At 46.2% G+C, this 19,886-nt stretch overlaps 1 protein-coding gene across 3 annotated transcripts; it reads right to left on the minus strand.

Moving 5' to 3' along the window:
• Nucleotides 1–523: 523 nt before the first annotated feature.
• LOC123428101 (ferrochelatase-2, chloroplastic) lies at nt 524–19,678 on the minus strand. 3 transcript variants are annotated; one of them, XM_045112277.1, is made up of 11 exons: nt 19,494–19,678; nt 19,262–19,378; nt 18,792–19,164; nt 18,329–18,472; nt 12,196–12,243; nt 10,115–10,218; nt 9,908–10,034; nt 2,414–2,566; nt 2,086–2,186; nt 1,758–1,959; nt 524–1,068 (listed from the first exon to the last, which is right to left on the minus strand). In XM_045112277.1, exons 2-11 carry the CDS (start codon nt 19,309–19,311, stop codon nt 844–846), a joined length of 1,527 nt encoding a protein of 508 aa, XP_044968212.1. In that variant the 5' UTR covers nt 19,312–19,378; nt 19,494–19,678; the 3' UTR covers nt 524–843. The 3 variants fall into 3 exon arrangements, with proteins under 3 accessions (XP_044968212.1, XP_044968205.1, XP_044968219.1); XM_045112270.1 differs by having other exon boundaries at nt 12,142–12,243; XM_045112284.1 differs by lacking the exons at nt 9,908–10,034; nt 10,115–10,218 and having other exon boundaries at nt 12,142–12,243.
• Between the last annotated feature and the right edge of the window lie 208 nt (nt 19,679–19,886).

Raw genomic sequence — 19,886 nt, forward strand, 5'->3', positions numbered from 1 at the left:
AGGGCGTGCATCACTCATGCACAAACCAGGGGCGCTCACTTTTCAAGAAAATAAATACGTTTGGCAGGGTGAGGCTCCAGGCCTTGCGCATGATCTTGTAGCCAACGATTCGACTGTGCTCTGCGCGGGCCGAAAGTTTCGGTCGTCAGCTGTCGCACGTTCGTATTGTTAGATCTATCCATGCAATAAATATTTTTCAATGCAATAAATTTTCATATGGTTGCAACGAAAATATGATTATAGCAGAAAAATATCAACGTGATCGTAGAAAAAAAACGACGTTGATGATGCGTGATAACAAAACAAAAAAAAGGTTATAACAAAGTAATCCGATAAACTCTGGTTGCAACTCTCACGAACGTGGATGCAACTTTTTTACTGAACGATTGCAGCAAATAATGATGTTGGTTGTAGCAAAAATTAACACGGTTGTAGCAAAGTAATTAAACACCGATTGTAACGAAAAATCCGACGAACTGGAGTTGCAACCAAACGTATATGCAGCTTTTTTACTGAACAAATGTAGCAAATAAAAAACGCTTGTAGCAAATATGAGCGTTAGTTGCAACAAATTTAGACGAAAAAAATTGTATGCCTAATCAGCGATTTGCGTGGCCGGCCGAACGGTTCGGCCGGCGCACCGGCCAGAAACGTTTACCTATTGTAAAGCTCTCTTGAGTCTAGCATATTTACACCGGTAAATTCAGTCCATACTTTCCTTTCTTGGCGTAAGGCAAATCGATCCATCATCATATATAGCATCAGGACATTCCCAAATGAACCAAAATTACCATCAGATCCCCTCAAGGGGAGACCTGAAATCCATCCATCCATCCCCGCTTATCAAGGGAGAGGTGGCAAGATACCCCACTGGTGCAAGAGCCCCTGTCCGGTTGTTACCTCCAGCACCAGGAGAGCCAACACGGCCAGCATAGCAGCACGTCCATTCCATGTCTCGGCACTCTTCGTCCAGCCCCACTCCCACACAATCACCGGAGGAGGCAGCATGTCGCGCTTCGAGTCGTACGCTGCTAGCAGCTCCTCCACGCTTCCAAGTGGCACCAGTGACTGCAAAGATAATTCACCATATTTCACTGGAAATTCTACTGTGAAAGAGTGTAAGTTTGCTTCTTGATTAAATTGAAAATTGCACTACTCAACGCCAATTCCTTCAGATTTACAAACTACTGGAAGTTCAATTATTATTTTCAAAAAGGGGCGCTTTATTATTACTTCAAAGATTTAAGCATTACAGGAAGTTCAATTATTTAGGAAATCGTTCAATGAATCACTACTACGCTGACCACGGAAGTCCAAGTGATCAGCGCTTTGACCAGTCAGATTTTCATATGAGGGGTGTTCCATCTAGGACGTGTTTTTGCATGTCACTTGCGTTTAAACAATTTTAACATTACTTATTTTCTGCTGACCTTAATTCAATATTTGTTCTTAAGTTTTAATGCTACTCATATATTCTTATGTTTTATTATTTACAACCAATGTACTCATATATTAGTTGTAGTAACATCTTATATTATACGTAGGACGGAGGGAGTACTAGTTAAACAAAATCAGCTCCAATTTGCACCAGTATATTCTGAGTCATATAAGCTCACTGAATCACCAAGCCTGTGTTTTAAGTTTTACCTCGAGGTTGAAAAAAACACATGCATATTAGAATATTGGAAAGTGACATGATTGATTAAACTATAAAACACAAATAAAATGCATTTTGCATGTCCTGTGATACTTGTTACCTGCCGAGCCTCAAGGTTGGAAACTGCCATTGCGCCAACATAAGGCAGGCTTTCAATAACAGCATCCGCAAGATCTGAAATGAATGTGGGCTCACAACCTAAAGCAGGAACTCGTCCCCAGTGCTTTATACCAGATTGTAAAGCCAGCTCCTTGTACTCCACGTCGATTTCTTCCAATGTCTCAATGTGTTCGCTGACAAAACTGAAGAGAGAAGACCAGAATAAACAATCATGCTTATCAAACAAATAGTCTAGTTTATAACGGGCATAACGCATATAGAGTATCACTTTAATTACGACAGCAGAAAGCAAGTTAAGAGAAGTATACCTTATGGGAACTGCTAGAAGGCTCTTTACCCCTCTCTGCCCAAGAGCAATAATTGTCTCGTCAGTGTAGGGTTTCAGCCATTCCACTGGTCCCACTCGGCTCTGGAAATTTATGCCAATATGTTAGTTTAGAGGGCCAGATAACACTTTAAATAAGTCTAACCATCATGTATCTGCTGCTGTAATTGGACTGGAGCAACCACTAAATGGATGTTATACTAGTGATATACACTACATAGGCTCCGCATTTGGATGGTGATTGCAAAAGCCAAGGAGTACTGTAGTTGCTTACGTAAAATACACAGGGTATCAGCGTGTGATGTATTGACCTGATAAGCAAGTGTACATGGATTTTCCATTCCTCTTTTTTCGAGCTCCTCCATGATAAGATCCACGCACTCTTCCATCTCTGCTTTATACGGATCACCAGCTTCTTCAACGTATGCCAGAGGAACTCCATGAGCACTGAAAAATATCATAACCTGCAAATCTCATATCCCATCAGGTATAATACTTCATTCATCGGAACAAAGAAACTGAAAAGGCTAAGAAAATAAATGGATGCAAAATAGGAATAATCTAAGATATATCTTCATCAATTATACGGATCTGTCTGAAGTTAAGAAAATAAATGGATGCAAAATAGGAATAATCTAAGATATATCTTCATCAATTATTAGATATTTTCACTTGAAGCTTATCATACTAGGGTAACTGCTGTAGAACTGGATGGGGTGCTTTCTTTGTTGCAGGACTTTCGGCTTGAGCATCAGCCAGACCAAAGGTTCATCGCTCACAGCCTGCCCTTCTCCAAGAATGTGTATGCACGGATCATTGCAGAAGATAGCGTCGACCCCAACGCAGCACTAATCTGGGTTTCCAAAGCTCCCAACAAGGTGAAGGTATTTGCATGGCTACTGTTCAAAGTTAGGCTCAATAAAATAGCAAATCTACCTCGCAAAGGTATTGGGCCCAATAGATCCTGCCCAATATGTGTTGTTCCTTCAGACGATGTGCTACACTTCTTCCTCCTGTGCCCTTCTGCACGTCAAGTTTGGTGGCGGTTGGGGCTCATGCCGCCAAACAGTCTACACCAAGCTTGGGACATCAATGCGTTGGAGGGGCTCAAACTTCCGTTTGGCCCACTGTCCTCTTCTGTGACATCCTGGCTTATTAGGAATGATAGACTACTCATATCAACAAGGGATTCCTTCTTTTTCAGGAGCCCATCCGAAAGGACCCAAAGTTAAGCGTGCTTGGCTTGAAGCAAAGTTGATCCCAGGTGCGCACGAGTGAGAACAAAGTGTGCACGAAAGACTAGCGTTGGTCTGTGGGGACAGTCTAGATCGCGCCGCGCATAACGGCCGGGAACCGGTGGTATGGCTGGGGTGTTACAAATGGTATTAGAGCCAGCCCTCGTGGTTACATGGGCTTGTGCGGGTCAGTCGTCCAGACATGTACATGGCGCGCGTGGCCCGTAGTGGCACACGACATGGGCACAAATGGATGCTGGTACTGGCGCGCATAGACGTGTGCTAAGAGGGGACGGTCCTGCTAGGCTAACGACGACATTGGTTCCTTTGAATGGGGGTGTATATGAAGGAAGACTTTGTTTTTGAAAACCCATCCGCAGGGAACCTCAACGTTAAGCGTGCTTGGCTTGGAGCAATTTGAGGATGGGTGACCGATTGAGAAGTTGATCCCGCGCGTGCACACTAGTGAGGACAAAGTGCGCAGAAAAGACTAGTGTTGGTCTACGGGGCCAATCCAGATCCCGCCAGACGTAACGACCAAGAACCGGCGGCTATGGCCGGAGTGATGGAGTCAAATCCAACAGATCTCGGCTAGGGGGTCTCGAGCTGGTAGTCTTGACACGATGGTAACAAACGACATAGGAGTTTACCCAGGTTCGGGCCCTCTTGAAGAGGTAGTACCCTACGTCCTTCTTTGATTGTATTGATTTCGAGGTGGTACGGAGTACAGGTGAACTACTGCGAGAACGTGTGCGTATGAGTTATTGTCTACGGCTCTCACCCCTCGGTTTATATAGATACCAGGGGTGCCTAGGGTTTACATAGGTTTGTTGCATCCAAGGGCAATCATGGAGAAGACTACCTCCAAATCTAAGGGGTGCATGCGAAGTCTTTGGAACCTTCCATCCTGGTTCTCTTGGGCCGGACGAACGAGGCCCACTTGGTTTATCTTCATGGGGGGTCCTCGACCTAGCCCATATGGCTGGTGGCCGATGTGGTTAGCACCCCATATTCCAGGACACCATCATGGAGTGTTACAAATCTATGTGACATTTTGGCTTAATACGAATGATAGACTACGCGTCAACAAATTTTTTCAGTAGCCCAGCCACAAGGAACCTCAAAGTAAGCGTGCTTGGCTTGGCGCAATTTGAGGATGGGTGACCGACTAGGAGGTTGATCCCGAGTGCGCACGAGTGAGGTTATTCAAAAAAAATTACTGAGGATGCATTCTCCAGAAAAGATACTTCCGGAAGAGTGATTCCTACGGCTCCCTTACAAAGTTAAATATTCTACCCCCTTAAGCAGTTCCAACCAGGGCCTGTTTCAGGATGAGTGGCTAAATTTTATTATGTTATTAGTAACCTAGATGACAGCGTTTCTGTCTTAATGTATCCCGGTTTAAAAATATTAAGCATTGGCAATTCGGCACACATGGATTGCCTGAAAGAATTGTTAAACTGATTGAGATATCGTATGTAGATAGGATACTTGTACCGAGTTAGATAGACATTCGGTTAGAATCTATCTCTAGTTTAAACTGAATATCTCTATCTCTATCTCCTTGTATTCAAACTACTTGTATGCATATCTCAGGGTTGCGCCTGCCTATATAAACACGTAACCGTCGCCCTAACCGGGTACGACGCTTCTAGCTATTTCCACATGGTAATCAGAGCCAATCTCTTCCATCACATCTAGAGTTTAGTCAATATCATGGCCACCTCCGCCGCCGCCAACTCTGGTCTCTCTAGCCAAGTCACCGAGCGGCTTACCCGAGCAAACTACATCCTATGGCGAGCCCAGATCGTGCCGCAGCTCAGAGGTGCCGGCTACTTCGGATATGTGGATGGAGCCACACCGGAGCCAGCCAGGGAGGTCATCACCAAGGACAAGGACGGGAAGGAAATCTTCATCGTCAACCCTCTCCACTCCATCTGGTTTCAAAAGGATCAACAGGTACTAGGCTACCTGCTGAACAATCTGTCTAAAGAGGTTCTGGTGCAGGTCACATCGATCTCCCATGCGCATGAACTTTGGACAGCACTGGCTAGTATGTTCTCCTCCCAGTCGCTGTCCAAGGTGAACAACATCCGCATCTCTCTGGCCAATGCCCAGAAGGGGACGCAAACGGTGGCCGCCTACTTTGCGCATATGCGATCACTCGCCGACGAACTTGCCGCGGCGGGGAAACCTCTTCCCGATGACGAGTTGATCTCGTACATCCTCGCTGGACTCGACATGGAGTACCAGCCGCTCGTCTCCGCCCTCGACGCACGCACCACGTCGGTCTCCTTCGAAGAGCTCTACGCCCAGATGAGCAACTTCGACCAGCGTGTCGCGCTCTACCAGGGCACGGGCTCTGGCAGTGGATTCAAATCCTCTGCCAATGCTGCTTCACGTGGTCGAGGCGGTGGAAACTCTCGCTACCGTGGATCACCACGCAAAGGGAAAAGCACCAACGACAGCAACCGCGACGGCGCAAACTCCCGCAGCAACAACAACAGCAACGACAGGCCCTCCTACACCAACACAAGGGGCCGTCGTAACTCCAACAATAGGTCACGACCAGATGCCATCCGATGCCAGATCTGTGGCAAACCGGGGCACTCGGCCAAGGACTGTTGGTACCGCTTTGAAGATGACGGCAATTCATCTCAGGACGACAAGGTCGCCGGCGGAGCTGAGGCCTCGTATGGGGTCGATACAAACTGGTACGTGGACAGTGGTGCGACTAACCACATCACTGGCGAGCTGGAGAAAGTAACCATGCGGGAGAAGTATCGTGGCCAAGATCAAATCCATGCTGCAAACGGAGAAGGTATGAGAATTAGTCACATTGGTCACTCAATTATTAAAACCCCCCATCGAAAACTCCATCTCAGAAAAATCTTGCACGTACCCAAAGCCTCAATGAGCCTTCTCTCTGTTCATCGCATTGCACTTGACAATCATGTCTTCCTCGAGTTTCACCCTTTTTTCTTTTTGATCAAGGATCAGGCCACGAAGAAAATCCTATACAGAGGTAGATGCGTGCGAGGACTCTACCCGTTGATTCCCGAGCTTAGAAGGCTTCGTAGGCGTGTGTGTGGTGTCGTGAAGGTGTCCTCAACAAGGTGGCATGATCGCTTAGGGCATGCATCTTTCCCATTAGTTCAACGTGTGCTTAGGAAAAATAAGCTCTCATATGTCGAAGAGCATAATTCTGAAACAATCTGTGATTCCTGTCAAAAGGCCAAGAGCCATCAATTACCCTATCCTATTTCTACAAGTGTGTCCACAAAACCATTGCAGCTTATCTTTTCCGATGTTTGGGGTCCTGCACCCTCCTCTGTTGGTCGATACACTTATTATGTTAGTTTTATTGATGATTATAGCAAATACTCATGGATCTATCTTCTCAAGAAACGATCCGATGTATTCCAAGTCTTTCAAAACTTTCAAGCACTCGTTGAACGCAAATTTGATAGCAAGATTCTTGTTGTTCAATCAGATTGGGGAGGGGAATATGAAAAATTAAATTCCTTCTTCCAAAAACTAGGTATATCCCACCATGTCTCTTGCCCACATGCTCATCAACAAAATGGGTCTGCTGAACGCAAGCATAGACACATTGTTGAGGTAGGGCTTGCCCTACTTGCACGTGCATCCATGCCCCTAAAATATTGGGATGAAGCTTTTCTTACTGCCGTGCACCTCATCAACATTATGCCTAGTAGAGTTATCAACTATGAAACTCCCACGGAAAAACTCCTTCATGTCAAACCAGCCTACAATTCCCTTCGTGTTTTTGGTTGTGCTTGTTGGCCAAACCTTAGACCATACAATAATCGCAAACTCATGTTCCGTTCCACACAGTGTGTCTTCATTGGGTACAGTGCCCAACACAAAGGTGTAAAATGCCTTGATGTCTCCACTGGTAGAGTTTATATTTCTCGAGATGTAGTGTTTGATGAAACAAAATTTCCTTTTGTTGATCTTAACCCCAACGCCGGTGCACTACTTCGCCAAGAAATCCTTCTTCTTCCAAGGGGAAAATAATTGTGTTGATTCACTGTTGACTAACCCTCTTACAAGTTTCTTTGAGATTTGTGATGCTGCAGAAAAAAATTCAGATGCAAATACGGCCGCACCAGTGCAAACGGATGAAAATCCAGTGCATTATCGCATGTGCCTCCCGCCAGGGAGCAAATCCTCCTCGGGATCGAAACCGCAGCAGCAACAGCAGCCTGGCGCATCCTCTCCGGGATCTGTGCAGCCGCAGGTTGTCCGGATCCCCCTCGATGGCCCCGCCTGCTCTCCTGTTGGCGCCACGTCGCCCGCGGTTCCCCCCCAGCCGACTGGGTCCGGCGCGGCTGGATCTCCTATGCCCATGCAGCCTTCGCCTGGGGCTGGTGCGGGCGGATCTTCTGCGGCGCCCATGCAAACTCCCCCTGCTCGCTGGCCAACTGCTCCAAGCCACGTCTACGTGAGGCGCGACGCAACTGCCCTAGCGCGCGCGGCAACTGCCCCAGCAGCCGCTTCTCCTCCTGGTGCCGGCGCGCGCCTCGAGGAGGATACTGTCCAGAGAGGACCAGCTCCAGGATCCTCTGTGCCGGCATCTCCATCAGCACAAAACGATGCTGATTTTTTCTCACCGCCACGGACACGTCTCCAAAAAGGGGTAATTAAGGCTGTCAACTATAAACACATTACAAAGTTTGGCTTGGCATGCTCCACAGGTGAACCTCGTACCCTTCAAGAGGCTTTTGATGACACTCGATGGAAACAAGCAATGGAGGAGGAGTACATGGCTCTTCAGAGAAATAAAACATGGCATCTTGTTCCCCCACAGCAAGGTAAAAATTTAATTGATTGCAAGTGGGTTTTCAGGATCAAAAGAAAGTCTGATGGAACTATAGATCGTTACAAAGCTAGGCTTGTTGCAAAGGGTTTCAAACAAAGATATGGTATAGATTATGAAGATACCTTTAGCCCTGTTGTAAAAGCAGCAACCATTCGCCTTGTTTTATCCATTGTTGTTTCCAAGGGATGGTGTCTTAAGCAACTAGATGTGCAGAACGCGTTTCTTCATGGTGTTCTGGAAGAGAATGTGTATATGAGACAACCTCCTGGGTTTGAAGACAAAACTTCACCTTATCATGTGTGCAAACTTGATAAAGCTCTCTATGGATTGAAACAAGCTCCTAGGGCTTGGTACTCACGCCTCAGTCACAAATTACAAACTCTTGGATTTGCTCCATCTAAGTCTGATACATCATTGTTCATTTATAAGCGGTCAAACACATATATATTTGTGCTTATCTATGTTGATGACATCATTGTTACTAGCTCTTCAAATGAGGCAGTTGCAGGCCTTCTGAAAGATTTAAAAGCTGAATTTGCTTTGAAAGATCTAGGAGACTTGCATTATTTTCTGGGAATTGAAGTCAAGAAAAATGGAAATGACCTTCATCTATCTCAAGAAAAGTATGTTGTTGATCTAGTAAAAAGAGCTGGTTTACAGGGATGCAAACCATCACCAACACCTTTATCTAGCTCTGAAAAACTAGCTCTTACTGAAGGAATTCTTTTGAATCAAGAGGATAGCACTAACTACAGAAGCCTGGTAGGTGCACTTCAGTACTTGACTCTTACAATACCAGATATTTCCTTTGCTGTTAATAAAGTCTTTCAGTTCCTTCATGCTCCCACTGATATTCATTGGACAGCTGCCAAGCGTATAGTTAGATATGTGAAAAATACCTTGGACACTGGTCTTACATTCAGCAAATCTTCATCTACCCTAGTCAGTGCATTTTCTGATTCAGATTGGACAGGTTGTGTGGATGACAGACGATCAACTGGTGGTTTTGCTGTATTCTTTGGACCTAACCTTATTTCTTGGTGTGCAAAGAAACAAGCAACAGTATCCAGATCTAGCATAGAGGCAGAGTACAAAGCTTTGGCAAATGCTACAGCAAAAATTATTTGGGTTCAGTCCTTACTTAGAGAGCTTGGAGTTAAACTGACTCAAGCCCCATGCTTGTGGTGTGACAATCTTGGAGCCACTTATCTTGCAGCTAATCCAGTATTTCATGCTAGGACAAAGCATATAGAAATTGACTTCCATTTTGTCAGGGAAAGAATTGCAAGCAAACAATTGGACATTCGTTTTATTCACTCCAGAGATCAGGTTGCAGATGGCTTTACTAAAGCTTTGCCTACTCGCGGTTTTGAGGAGTTCAAACGTAATCTCAACTTGACCAAGTTGTGATTAAGGGAGGATGTTAAACTGATTGAGATATCGTATGTAGATAGGATACTTGTACCGAGTTAGATAGACATTCGGTTAGAATCTATCTCTAGTTTAAACTGAATATCTCTATCTCTATCTCCTTGTATTCAAACTACTTGTATGCATATCTCAGGGTTGCGCCTGCCTATATAAACACGTAACCGTCGCCCTAACCGGGTACGACGCTTCTAGCTATTTCCACAAGAATGACCTAGTATTATACTCCGATGTCAACAGCCTTCTACTACTTTCAGTCAAGAGAGGACACCAAGATCATGAAACATGGTTCTTACCTTCTGCGGTTTTGGAAATTTTAACAACTCCTTCTCGATCAAAGTTGCCATGGCCTTAATATATCCTTCACGCTGATACCAAGAAGGAATAACCGTATGTTGCATATTGACCAGATACTCATCCTCCCTAACATTGCAGCTGAATGTGTCACTCGTATAATCTTGAAAAGCGATGGGCAATTCATCATTTCAAATTACTATACTTACCTGAATATGCTCTCCAGAAGACGGAGACTTGAACCACTGGTCGATATGGAGAACTGGGGGTAAAGAGGTAGTACAACAAGTTTTGTGATTCCATCCTTTTTTATCTACAATGCAAAGAGGACAAATTAATGTCTTGTGCGACGAAATATAAGTTATGGTACTCTAAGTAACTTACCATATCTGTAATAGCATTGATATTGAAAGTTTCATGAACTTTGAATATTCTTTTGCAAGTTTGAAGATTTAAAACTGCATCTTAGATTACCATACTATTGCCAATAACAATCCAAAAGTAAATAATGTGTTAAAGAGTATTAGTATAGGTCTAGATCGCTTTACGTGGTAGTCTAGATTCTCTTCCTTGTACCCCAAGTCTATTGTACTATACTATAGTTGTCCCATTGGCCATGCAGTACAATCTAAGTTGCCCCTCTAACATGGTATCGTGAGCCCAGGTTTAGTGTTTTCTGCTCCGGTGCCACAACTCGTTTCTTCCCAATCGGATTGTTTTCCCCAGTCTCCACGGTCAATCTTGATCTCTCAGGGCTGATCAATTTTTGGTCTGACCCCCACCTCTGGAGTTCATCCCTCTCTGTGAACATCAAAGGAACTCCAGACTGAGTCCCGACGGCGGCTGCTCTACCTGGAGAGCTGTCACTGCCGCTCTTTGCACAATGCTGTTGCTAGCATTCTGCTCTTCCCATTGCTACCGCTAAGTGCTATTGCTCGCCCATCAGCTTGCTGCATCTTGTGCTCTCCTTGTGTTCCTGCTGAGCTAGTTTCTACTCTGATTAAAAAAAAAAGGTTAACATGGATCGTTTCGCTGTATCCATTTTGAACATGCTCCTTCCAATCGGTGTTGCATGCTCATCCGCTAGTTGCTACTCATCACTGCTCCTTGTCGGCATCTCAACCGCACGGCCTCCTCTGTAGCCTCCGCTGCAAACACGATGGTTCCTGCATAATTATTGTTGTAATAAAATCTAGCCATTGCTCCCAATAAATAGCGCATTAGGCGATTTCCGTTTTTGCGCGTGCCGATGGAACCGCGCCTAAAGCCATCGAAGAGCTCAAATCCAACATTCGACATCACCTTCTATCAGAGCATCGTCGGCAGCCTCCGCTACTTGGTGCACACTCGCCCGGACATCAGCTTTACCGTCGGCATGGTGAGCCGCTTCATGGAGGCGCCCACGAGAGAGCACATGAGTGCCGTCAAGCACAGGTACATAGCGGGCACGCTCCACTACGGCTGCAGCTACAGCAGGAAATGCAGCGACGCGGGACTCCGGCTACAGCGACGCTGACATGGCTGGCGACGTCGACAACCGGAAGAGCACCTCAGGCACACTTTTCTTCGGCTATTGCCTGGTGTCTTGGCAATGTAAGAAGCAGAAGATCATCTCGCTGTCCTCCTGTGAGTCAGAGTACATCGCTGCCACAGTGGCATGCCAGTGCATATGGCTTGGGTAGCTCCTTGGCGATCTCCTCGGGACAGATCCTCTCATCGCCAGCCTGCTCATGGACAACAAATCTTAGATTCAGCTCTGCAAGAACCCAGTCTTCCACGACCAAAGCAAGCACATTGAGGTGCACTATCACTTCATCAAAGGCTGCATTGAGGACGAAAAGATTGCCGTCAACTTCATCGGCACCTACAATCAGCTCGCGGACATCTTCACCAAGGCACTTGGGCGTGTCCGGCTCGAGCTACTTAGGGAAAAGACTGAAATAATTGAGCAGCAACTAGCTTAGGAGGAGTTTGTTGTAATAATCTAGACGTTTCTCTCATTAGTAGCGCATTGAGCGATTTTCGTTTGCTTGTCATGGCAACACATTTTCTACCATTTGTATCAGTAACTTCTGATACTGACAGTATTGAACACCAACCAGTTGCTCCAAAAGTCCAGACTGATGGAGAGAGGCGGGCCATGTATTTGAATAGACAGAAACAAATGCCCAAAAATTGATCAATAAAGTAAACAGCAGAACTAAACTAGGGTAATGGACATATGAAAAGCCCCTACTTGTTCTATAGCTTCCTCGGTGAAGGGATGCCAATACCGCATTCCGACGTATACCTTAGCAGGGATATCCTTTCCACATAATGCCTCCATAAGTGCTTCTCCCTGTACAAGGTTTCCATAAAATGGTAAAACCATAAAATGAAATATAATATAGGATGCATATAGTTTATGGGAAGATATGAATAATATAGGAGAAGTGAGGAGACCTTAACTAATTTACTTAGCATCATGATGATATGAATAGGTCAACGCCTAAGGGAAACAACATATTTTCTTGCTCAACATCAAATAGAAGTATTCTTGTCAAGTGACTCATTAACCCATCTAGTAGTGTGGCATTGGCTTGAGGGCAGTGGCGGACCTAGAGAGTATTTTGAGTGGGGGCAAACTATTTGAGTGGGGGGCACGTTCTTTAAAGAATGAACGAATTTAAGCATATTTTTCAAAAACTACAAGCAAATATTGTTGTAGTTTCAAATCATAGGTCCGCCCCTGCTTGAGGGAACATTATAAGAACGAAATGAGCCTAACTCAATTGTTTGGGGGAGTGGATTTACAGCCCCACCACCTGAGTTCAAGTCCCCACGGATGCACATATGGGTTCCTACATATACTGTGTGGGTTTCTCCTACAGTTATTTTCTTCAGAACAAGTGAACGTTATAAATGATTAGAATAAATATTACAATAATTATTCACAACATGCATGGTTGTGCATTATGTTGCATCTTACTTAGACAATGAGCTGCTGAACAGATTGCTACATTGTTTCACTTATGGACTAGGCGTAGGTGATTTCGAGTGATCTTATATTATGAGTAGCAAGCAGTTTCTTTTGTTTTTGTTTCACTTGTGCTCCTTGCTGATAAGTGCTTCCTAGGATTATGGATACAATCTTTTTTCAACATTTTACTGTGATTTGGATAGATAGCTTTAATTCTGCTAAACAGTAGGTTTAATCTGTGATACAGAACTATTTTTTAGTTATGTTGTTCATGTTAAAAGGTGTAACATATATCCGTGAAATATAAACGGTATATGATTGTGTTTAAGTTAGTTGTTGGAGATATGACTTGTATAGCAATCCAACAACTAATCTTGTAGATCTTTGTAACTACCTGGCCGGTGGCCTATATTAACACGTAAAACGCCCCTGCAAGACGCAAGCGTTTATCTCATATTTTCCACATGGTATACAGAGCCTAAACTCTTCCAATCACATCTATGTCTTCATCCTCCACCGTCGCCGTCGCCATGGCCCTCCCCTCCATCGCCTCTCTTGGCCACACCATCGCCGAGAAACTTAACAGGGAGAACTTCCTTGTCTGGAGGGCGCAGGTGCTCCCTCATGTCCGGGCTGCCGGCATGATGGGCTACCTTGATGGTACCCTCAACGCTCCTCCCGCCGAGCTCATCTTGGAGAAAGATGTCGCCGGGAAGAAGGAGCTTACCGCCACGCCAAACCCTGAACATGCTGTTTGGGTAACGCAGGACCAGCAGGTGCTTACGTTCTTGCTTGCGTCCCTCTCCCATGACATCCTTCTCCAGGTCAGCAACTGTGAGACGGCTGCATCAGCGTGGAAGGAGATTCTCCAAAGCTTCTCCTCGTAGTCACGGGCGCGCATCATCCAGCTCCGATCTCTGATTGGGAGTACCCGCAAGGGTGACTCCTCTGCCGCCGCCTACTTCACCAAGATGAAGGGCCTCGCCGACGAACTGGCAGCAGCCGGGAAGCCTCTGGATGAAGATGACGTCGTCTCGCATATTCTCCAGGGGCTGATGCACGAGCCTGAGTACAACGGGTTCGTCCCCGCCATCACCACCCGCACCGTCACCGACCAACCCATCAGCCTCGGTGAGCTCTTTTCCCTCCTCCTCGCAGCCGAAGCACGGATCACCTCCCAAACCAGCGTCTACACTGCCAATCTCGCTGCTCGGGGAGGTGGCCGTGGCCGTGGTGGCTACAACAACAACGGCTCTCGTGGTGGCTACAACAACAACAACACGGGAGGCCGCTTCCCTGACAGCAACAACAACACACCACGCCAAGGAGGAGACCGCGGTGATCGCGGTGATCGCAAGTTTGAGAACTGTCAAATTTGCAAGGAGAGTGGACATGGGGCATGGCGCTGTGCGAAGCGCTTTGATCGCAACTACAACAACAATGTTCGCAATCCAGCAGGAGGAGGAGGTGCCGGTGGACGTGGGCAAAAATCCGCTAACGCCGCCCACTCCTATGGGATAGATACCAACTGGTATCTTGACACTGGTGCAACTGACCATGTCACTGGCGAACTTGGCTGTCCACAATCGCTACACCGGCAACGAGCAAATCCACACCGCCAACGGTCAAGGTATGAGCATTGCCCATGTTGGTCATTCAGTTTTATCTACCCCGCATGGTTCCCTCAGCCTTAACAACATCCTCCACTCTCCACAAGCCGAAAAAAGCCTTCTTTCCGCCTCGCAACTCATGCTTGATAACCATGCCTTTCTCGAAGTTTACCCTGAAATTGTTTTTGTTAAGGATCGGGACACTCGGAGAACCATTCTTCAAAGCAAGAGTAAGGGTCGCTTGTTCCCAGTATCTGGTCATCACGAAGCCCCACATCCACAAGCTCTTGGCGCTGTCAAACCTTCCACCTCGCGATGGCACAAGCGCTTAGGACATCCAGCTTTACCGGTGGTCCAGAAAGTTCTTAGTAATTTTGCTCTCCCAGTGTCAAATAAAAAGGATCACTTGTTAGTTTGTGATTCCTGTCAAAAGGCCAAGAGCCATCAGCTTCCATACTCTCGGTCTAGTAGTGCGTCGCATTTTCCTCTAGAACTTGTTTTCTCGGATGTGTGGGGTCCTGGACCCATTTCTGTTGGCAGACAAAAGTACTATGTGAGTTTTATTGATGATTTTAGTAAGTTCACCTGGATTTACTTGCTCAAGAACAAGTCTGACGTCTTTGAGAAATTTCATCTCTTTCAACAACTTGTTGAGCGCCTGTTTGATCGCAAAATTCTAGCCATGCAAACCGACTGGGGTGGAGAGTATCAACATCTCAACACCTTCTTTGAGCGCATAGGCATTATCCACCATGTCTCCTGCCCTCATGCTCACCAACAGAACGGATCCGCTGAACGCAAACACCGACACATTGTCGAAGTAGGTCTTTCCCTCCTTGCTCATGCGTTCATGCCCTTGAAATTTTGGGATGAAGCCTTTACTACTGCTGTGTACCTTATTAACCGTGTCCCAAGCAAAGTCATCCATGACCAAACACCTCTTGAACGTCTCTTTGACATTAAACCCAACTACAATTTCCTTCGTATTTTTGGTTGTGCGGTTTGGCCAAATTTACGTCCTTTCAATAAGCACAAGCTTGAATTCCGGTCTAAGCAATGTGTTTTTATAGGGTACAGCTCGCTGCATAAAGGTTACAAATGTCTTGATGTGGCCTCTGGCAGGGTTTATGTGTCTCTAGATGTGGTGTTTGATGAGCAAATATTTCCCTTCTCGCAATTACATCCAAATGTTGGTGCCCAGCTTCGCAAAGAGCTTATTGTGCTGCCCCCACATCTCCTTCCACCATCCCTTCCCTCCCCACGCGGTGGCAATGATACTGATGCTAGCATGACAATGCCTCATACTACTACACTTGATCATATCTCAGCTGAAAGTGTGCAGGAAAACAGTGCAGAAATCGGTGCAGAAACGGCTGCCAATGACCGTGATTTTATGCTCTCCCACGGTGCAGAAAATCCGGCGGACTCCTCCTCGGGATCGGGCGCAGCCGGCAGATCCTCCTCGGGACTTGCGGCGCCAGGCGGGCCAGCGGCAGACGCGCGCGCTTTCTCCAGGATCTGCGGCGCCAGGCGGGCCAGCAGTCGGCGCTTTTCCTTCGGGATCCGGTGCGCCAGGGCCTGCCTCGCTACGTGGCGCGCCCAACACGTCGCCAGGCGGGCGCACGGTTGACGGTTCCTCGGGCGCGGGGCTGGGTGCGGGGACAGGCGGGTCCCCCGCACGTGACGCTGCGCCAGCCTCGGCCCCCAGACGCGGTCGCTGTCGGTCGTACCGACCGGCGCCAACTCCCACGCTGGCGATTCTGGCGCCGACTCCTACGACGATCCCCATGCAGCGCATGCCGCTGCTGATGCTGCTGACACCGCCGCCGCCGCCTCTACACAGGATTTTTCCTCGGGATCCGGGTCTGCGTCATCAAATCGTCTCCAACTGCAGCTCTCGCGCCCTGCGCCACCTCCACCTGCGCGTGCTCACACCAGGTTACAAGGTGGTGTCATCAAACCAAAGGTATATCACGATGGTTGCATTCGTTGGGGTTCTTTTTGTGCCACAGGTGAACCACAAAACGTGACAGAAGCCCTTACCTCACCGAGGTGGAAAGAGGCAATGGATGAGGAATATGATGCACTTATGCAAAACAAGACTTGGCGCCTAGTTCCTCCAGCTAGGGGCAGAAACATCATCGATTGCAAATGGGTGTACAAGGTAAAGAGGAAAGCTGATGGCAGTGTTGATAGGTACAAAGCACGCCTGGTTGCCAAAGGGTTTAAACAGAGGTATGGGATTGACTATGAGGACACATTTAGTCCTGTAGTTAAGGCTGCTACTATTAGGTTGATCCTTTCTGTTGCAGTCTCTCGAAATTGGTGCATGAGACAATTAGATGTGAAGAATGCGTTTTTGCATGGTGTTCTGGAAGATGAAGTGTTCATGAGACAACCTCCTGGGTATGAGAGTTCTAACTCACCTGGACATGTGTGTAAACTTGAGAAGGCACTCTATGGGCTCAAGCAAGCACCTAGAGCTTGGTACTCACGGTTGTCCTCCAAATTGCAATCCCTTGGTTTTGCTCCATCCAGAGGAGATACCTCACTTTTCTTCTACCATAAGCATGCCGTTACTATTTTTATGCTAATCTATGTTGATGACATCATAGTTGCAAGCTCCTCTCCCCAAGCGGTTGAGGCTCTCTTAAAGGATCTTGGCAAGGAATTTGCACTCAAGGATCTTGGAGCTTTGCATTTCTTCCTTGGCATTGAGGTCAAACAAGTACATAATGGAATTCTTTTGTCCCAAGAAAAGTATGTGCAAGAAATCCTTCAACGCATAGGGTTGATGGGCTACAAACCCTCTCCCACACCACTGTCTACTTCTGAAAAACTGTCTCTTTATGATGGGGAAGTATTAGGAGCAGAGGATTCGACAAAGTATAGAAGTATTGTAGGAGCATTACAATACTTGACTCTTACCAGGCCTGATATTTCATATTCAGTTAATAAAGTATGCCAGTTTTTGCATGCTCCCACTAGTGTGCATTGGACTGCAGTAAAAAGAATACTGAGATATCTGCAGGGAACAAAAAGTCATGGACTTAAGATTAGCAAAACTGATTCTATGCTAGTAAGTGCATTCTCAGATGCAGACTGGCTGGATGTCCTGATGATAGGAGATCTACTGGAGGCTTTGCTGTGTTTCTTGGAGGTAACCTTGTTTCTTGGAGCGCTCGCAAGCAACCCACAGTTTCCAGGTCAAGCACTGAGGCTGAGTATAAAGCCTTAGCAAATGCAACTGCTGAAATTATTTGGGTTCAGAACTTGTTGACCGAACTAGGTATACGCCATCCAAAGGCAGCCTCGCTATGGTGTGATAACCTTGGAGCTACCTATATGTCTGCTAACCCTGTTTTTCATGCTAGAACAAAGCACATTGAGATTGATTATCATTTTGTTCGTGAACGAGTGGCAGACAAGTTATTGAACATCAGGTTTGTACCAACTGGTGATCAAGTTGCAGATGGCTTCACTAAGCCACTCACCATTCGGCAGCTAGGAGCATTTAGAAACAATCTCAACTTGGATAGTTGTGATTGAGGGGGAGTGTTAAAAGGTGTAACATATATCCGTGAAATATAAACGGTATATGATTGTGTTTAAGTTAGTTGTTGGAGATATGACTTGTATAGCAATCCAACAACTAATCTTGTAGATCTTTGTAACTACCTGGCCGGTGGCCTATATTAACACGTAAAACGCCCCTGCAAGACGCAAGCGTTTATCTCATATTTTCCACAGTTCAGTAGTTGAGTGAATTTCAGTAATATCCATAGTGTTAAGAGATTCACTGTGCAGGATCCATGAGAAGTTAGCAATTAAGACAATACAAGATTACAATGCACCTGCGCATCAGTAATTTGTCGAAGAGGTGAACCACCACCTATGGATGCATAACCCTCCTTGCTCTTTGGCGCTCTTGCAACAGAAATGAATTGTGCTAGCGGCTTCTGCAGAAAGCGGAGCGCCCTAGGAAGACGGATGATATCCTGTGATAATGTATCATGAGATAGCCAGTGAGTAGAAGAAAACAAGTTGCAGTGTGATTTCCTCAAAAGCACTTGTAAGGAAGCACATCAGAACTTCTGAAGCTCTTTATTTTTTAGCTACATGATTGTAGAACTTGACACAAAGCTCCAAGGTTGATTTGGCCTTTAAATTCGATGAAAGTACAAAGTAAACTGTAGTACGTTTCCAGGAAAATGATAAATTCCTCCACATAATCTTTTGGGTGAAATGAAGACTAGGAAATAAAGCAAGTGAAAAAACTTAGGCTCATAATTGCATACGAGGATGGTAATTACTTACGGGATCAGCAAAAAGATTAAACAAGAAAGGCTGGACATCATCAAGGGTCTCTGGGCCTCCAAGATTTAGCAGCAGAACGCCAATTTTCTCATTGGCGACAAAAAGTTTCTGGATATCGGACTGTGCAGTGAGAATCGCCTCTGATGCGGATGAAGATGCACTAAAATGTTGCCTCGAGTCGGGTGGCGGCTGAGAAGACCAACCTAGCTTGCATTTGCAGGACAAAGGCTTGATGCGGCAACATTGTCCAAGACAAAGTCCTGTGGCGCTACCAGCCGAGGAAGATTTAATTGAATATGTCCTCGAGAGATTGAGCCTGCTTGGACAAGGAACGGAACACCAGCTATGTAGGCATGCGCTGGAATCCCATCTCCTGAACCAAAATCCCAAACCAGTAATCCCCATCAGAGGCCACGTGCATAGAAACAATTAGTCCCAGCCGTATTAGGAGCTATTGGTATTACTGTTACCTAGATAAATTACGCGGTGCAGGCCCAGGAGCGAGCCTAACGTGGAGCATGGATATCCAAATTTGTTGGTAAACCGGGAGGAATTAGTACTCAGCCAGGAGGCAAATCCGCAACGAGCTGCATGGATCGGAGAAGACAGGAGATTCAGGTTAGAGCAAGAAAGGTCGATCCAGCAAGAAAAAAAAAAAGTAATCGGAACAAGCCAGTGCATTTCGGGTTCTTTATCGCCTACCGAAATCAAATCCGAGGAAGCGCGGAGGTAGAAGAGAACTCGTTTGAGGTCCGTGTTTATGACCCCGGGGGCCGGGGAGGATTCGGGCTTCGGGGGAAGAAGCGGAGGGACAAAGTGGCAAGTGGTAGCTGAAGCAAGCAAGAGGATAGGGTTCGAATTTTGGAACGGTGGAAACTTTTTCAGATTTATTGTTATTTATTTGACTTCCGATCAAAATATCTTCCCAAGTCAGGCGCGAGCTACCGGCTTGCCTGCTCGTGCCCGTGCTCCAGGCCAACCCTTTTTAGAGCATCTCCATTATTTTGGATGTGAAATAGCCTTGTCCAAGAACGCGTCGACGGAAAAATCGGAATGCATGGTTCGGGTTCTCATCCATCAGGTCGTTTCCAGTCT

Source organism: Hordeum vulgare, chromosome 1H (genome assembly GCF_904849725.1).
Source record: "Hordeum vulgare subsp. vulgare chromosome 1H, MorexV3_pseudomolecules_assembly, whole genome shotgun sequence".
Taxonomy (NCBI): domain Eukaryota; kingdom Viridiplantae; phylum Streptophyta; class Magnoliopsida; order Poales; family Poaceae; genus Hordeum; species Hordeum vulgare.

Bases quoted from the DNA above. Each gene is read 5' to 3' on its own strand.
- LOC123428101 (XM_045112270.1), bottom strand. From the start codon at position 19,311: ATGCTCCACGTTAGGCTCGCTCCTGGGCCTGCACCGCGTAATTTATCT. The intron at 12,244-18,328 runs GTGCATTGTAAT...AACCTTGTACAG, and splicing joins GACAAATTACTGATGCGCAG to GGAGAAGCACTTATGGAGGC. The intron at 10,219-12,141 runs GTAGGGGCTTTT...TTTGCATTGTAG, and splicing joins CCGAGGAAGCTATAGAACAA to ATAAAAAAGGATGGAATCAC.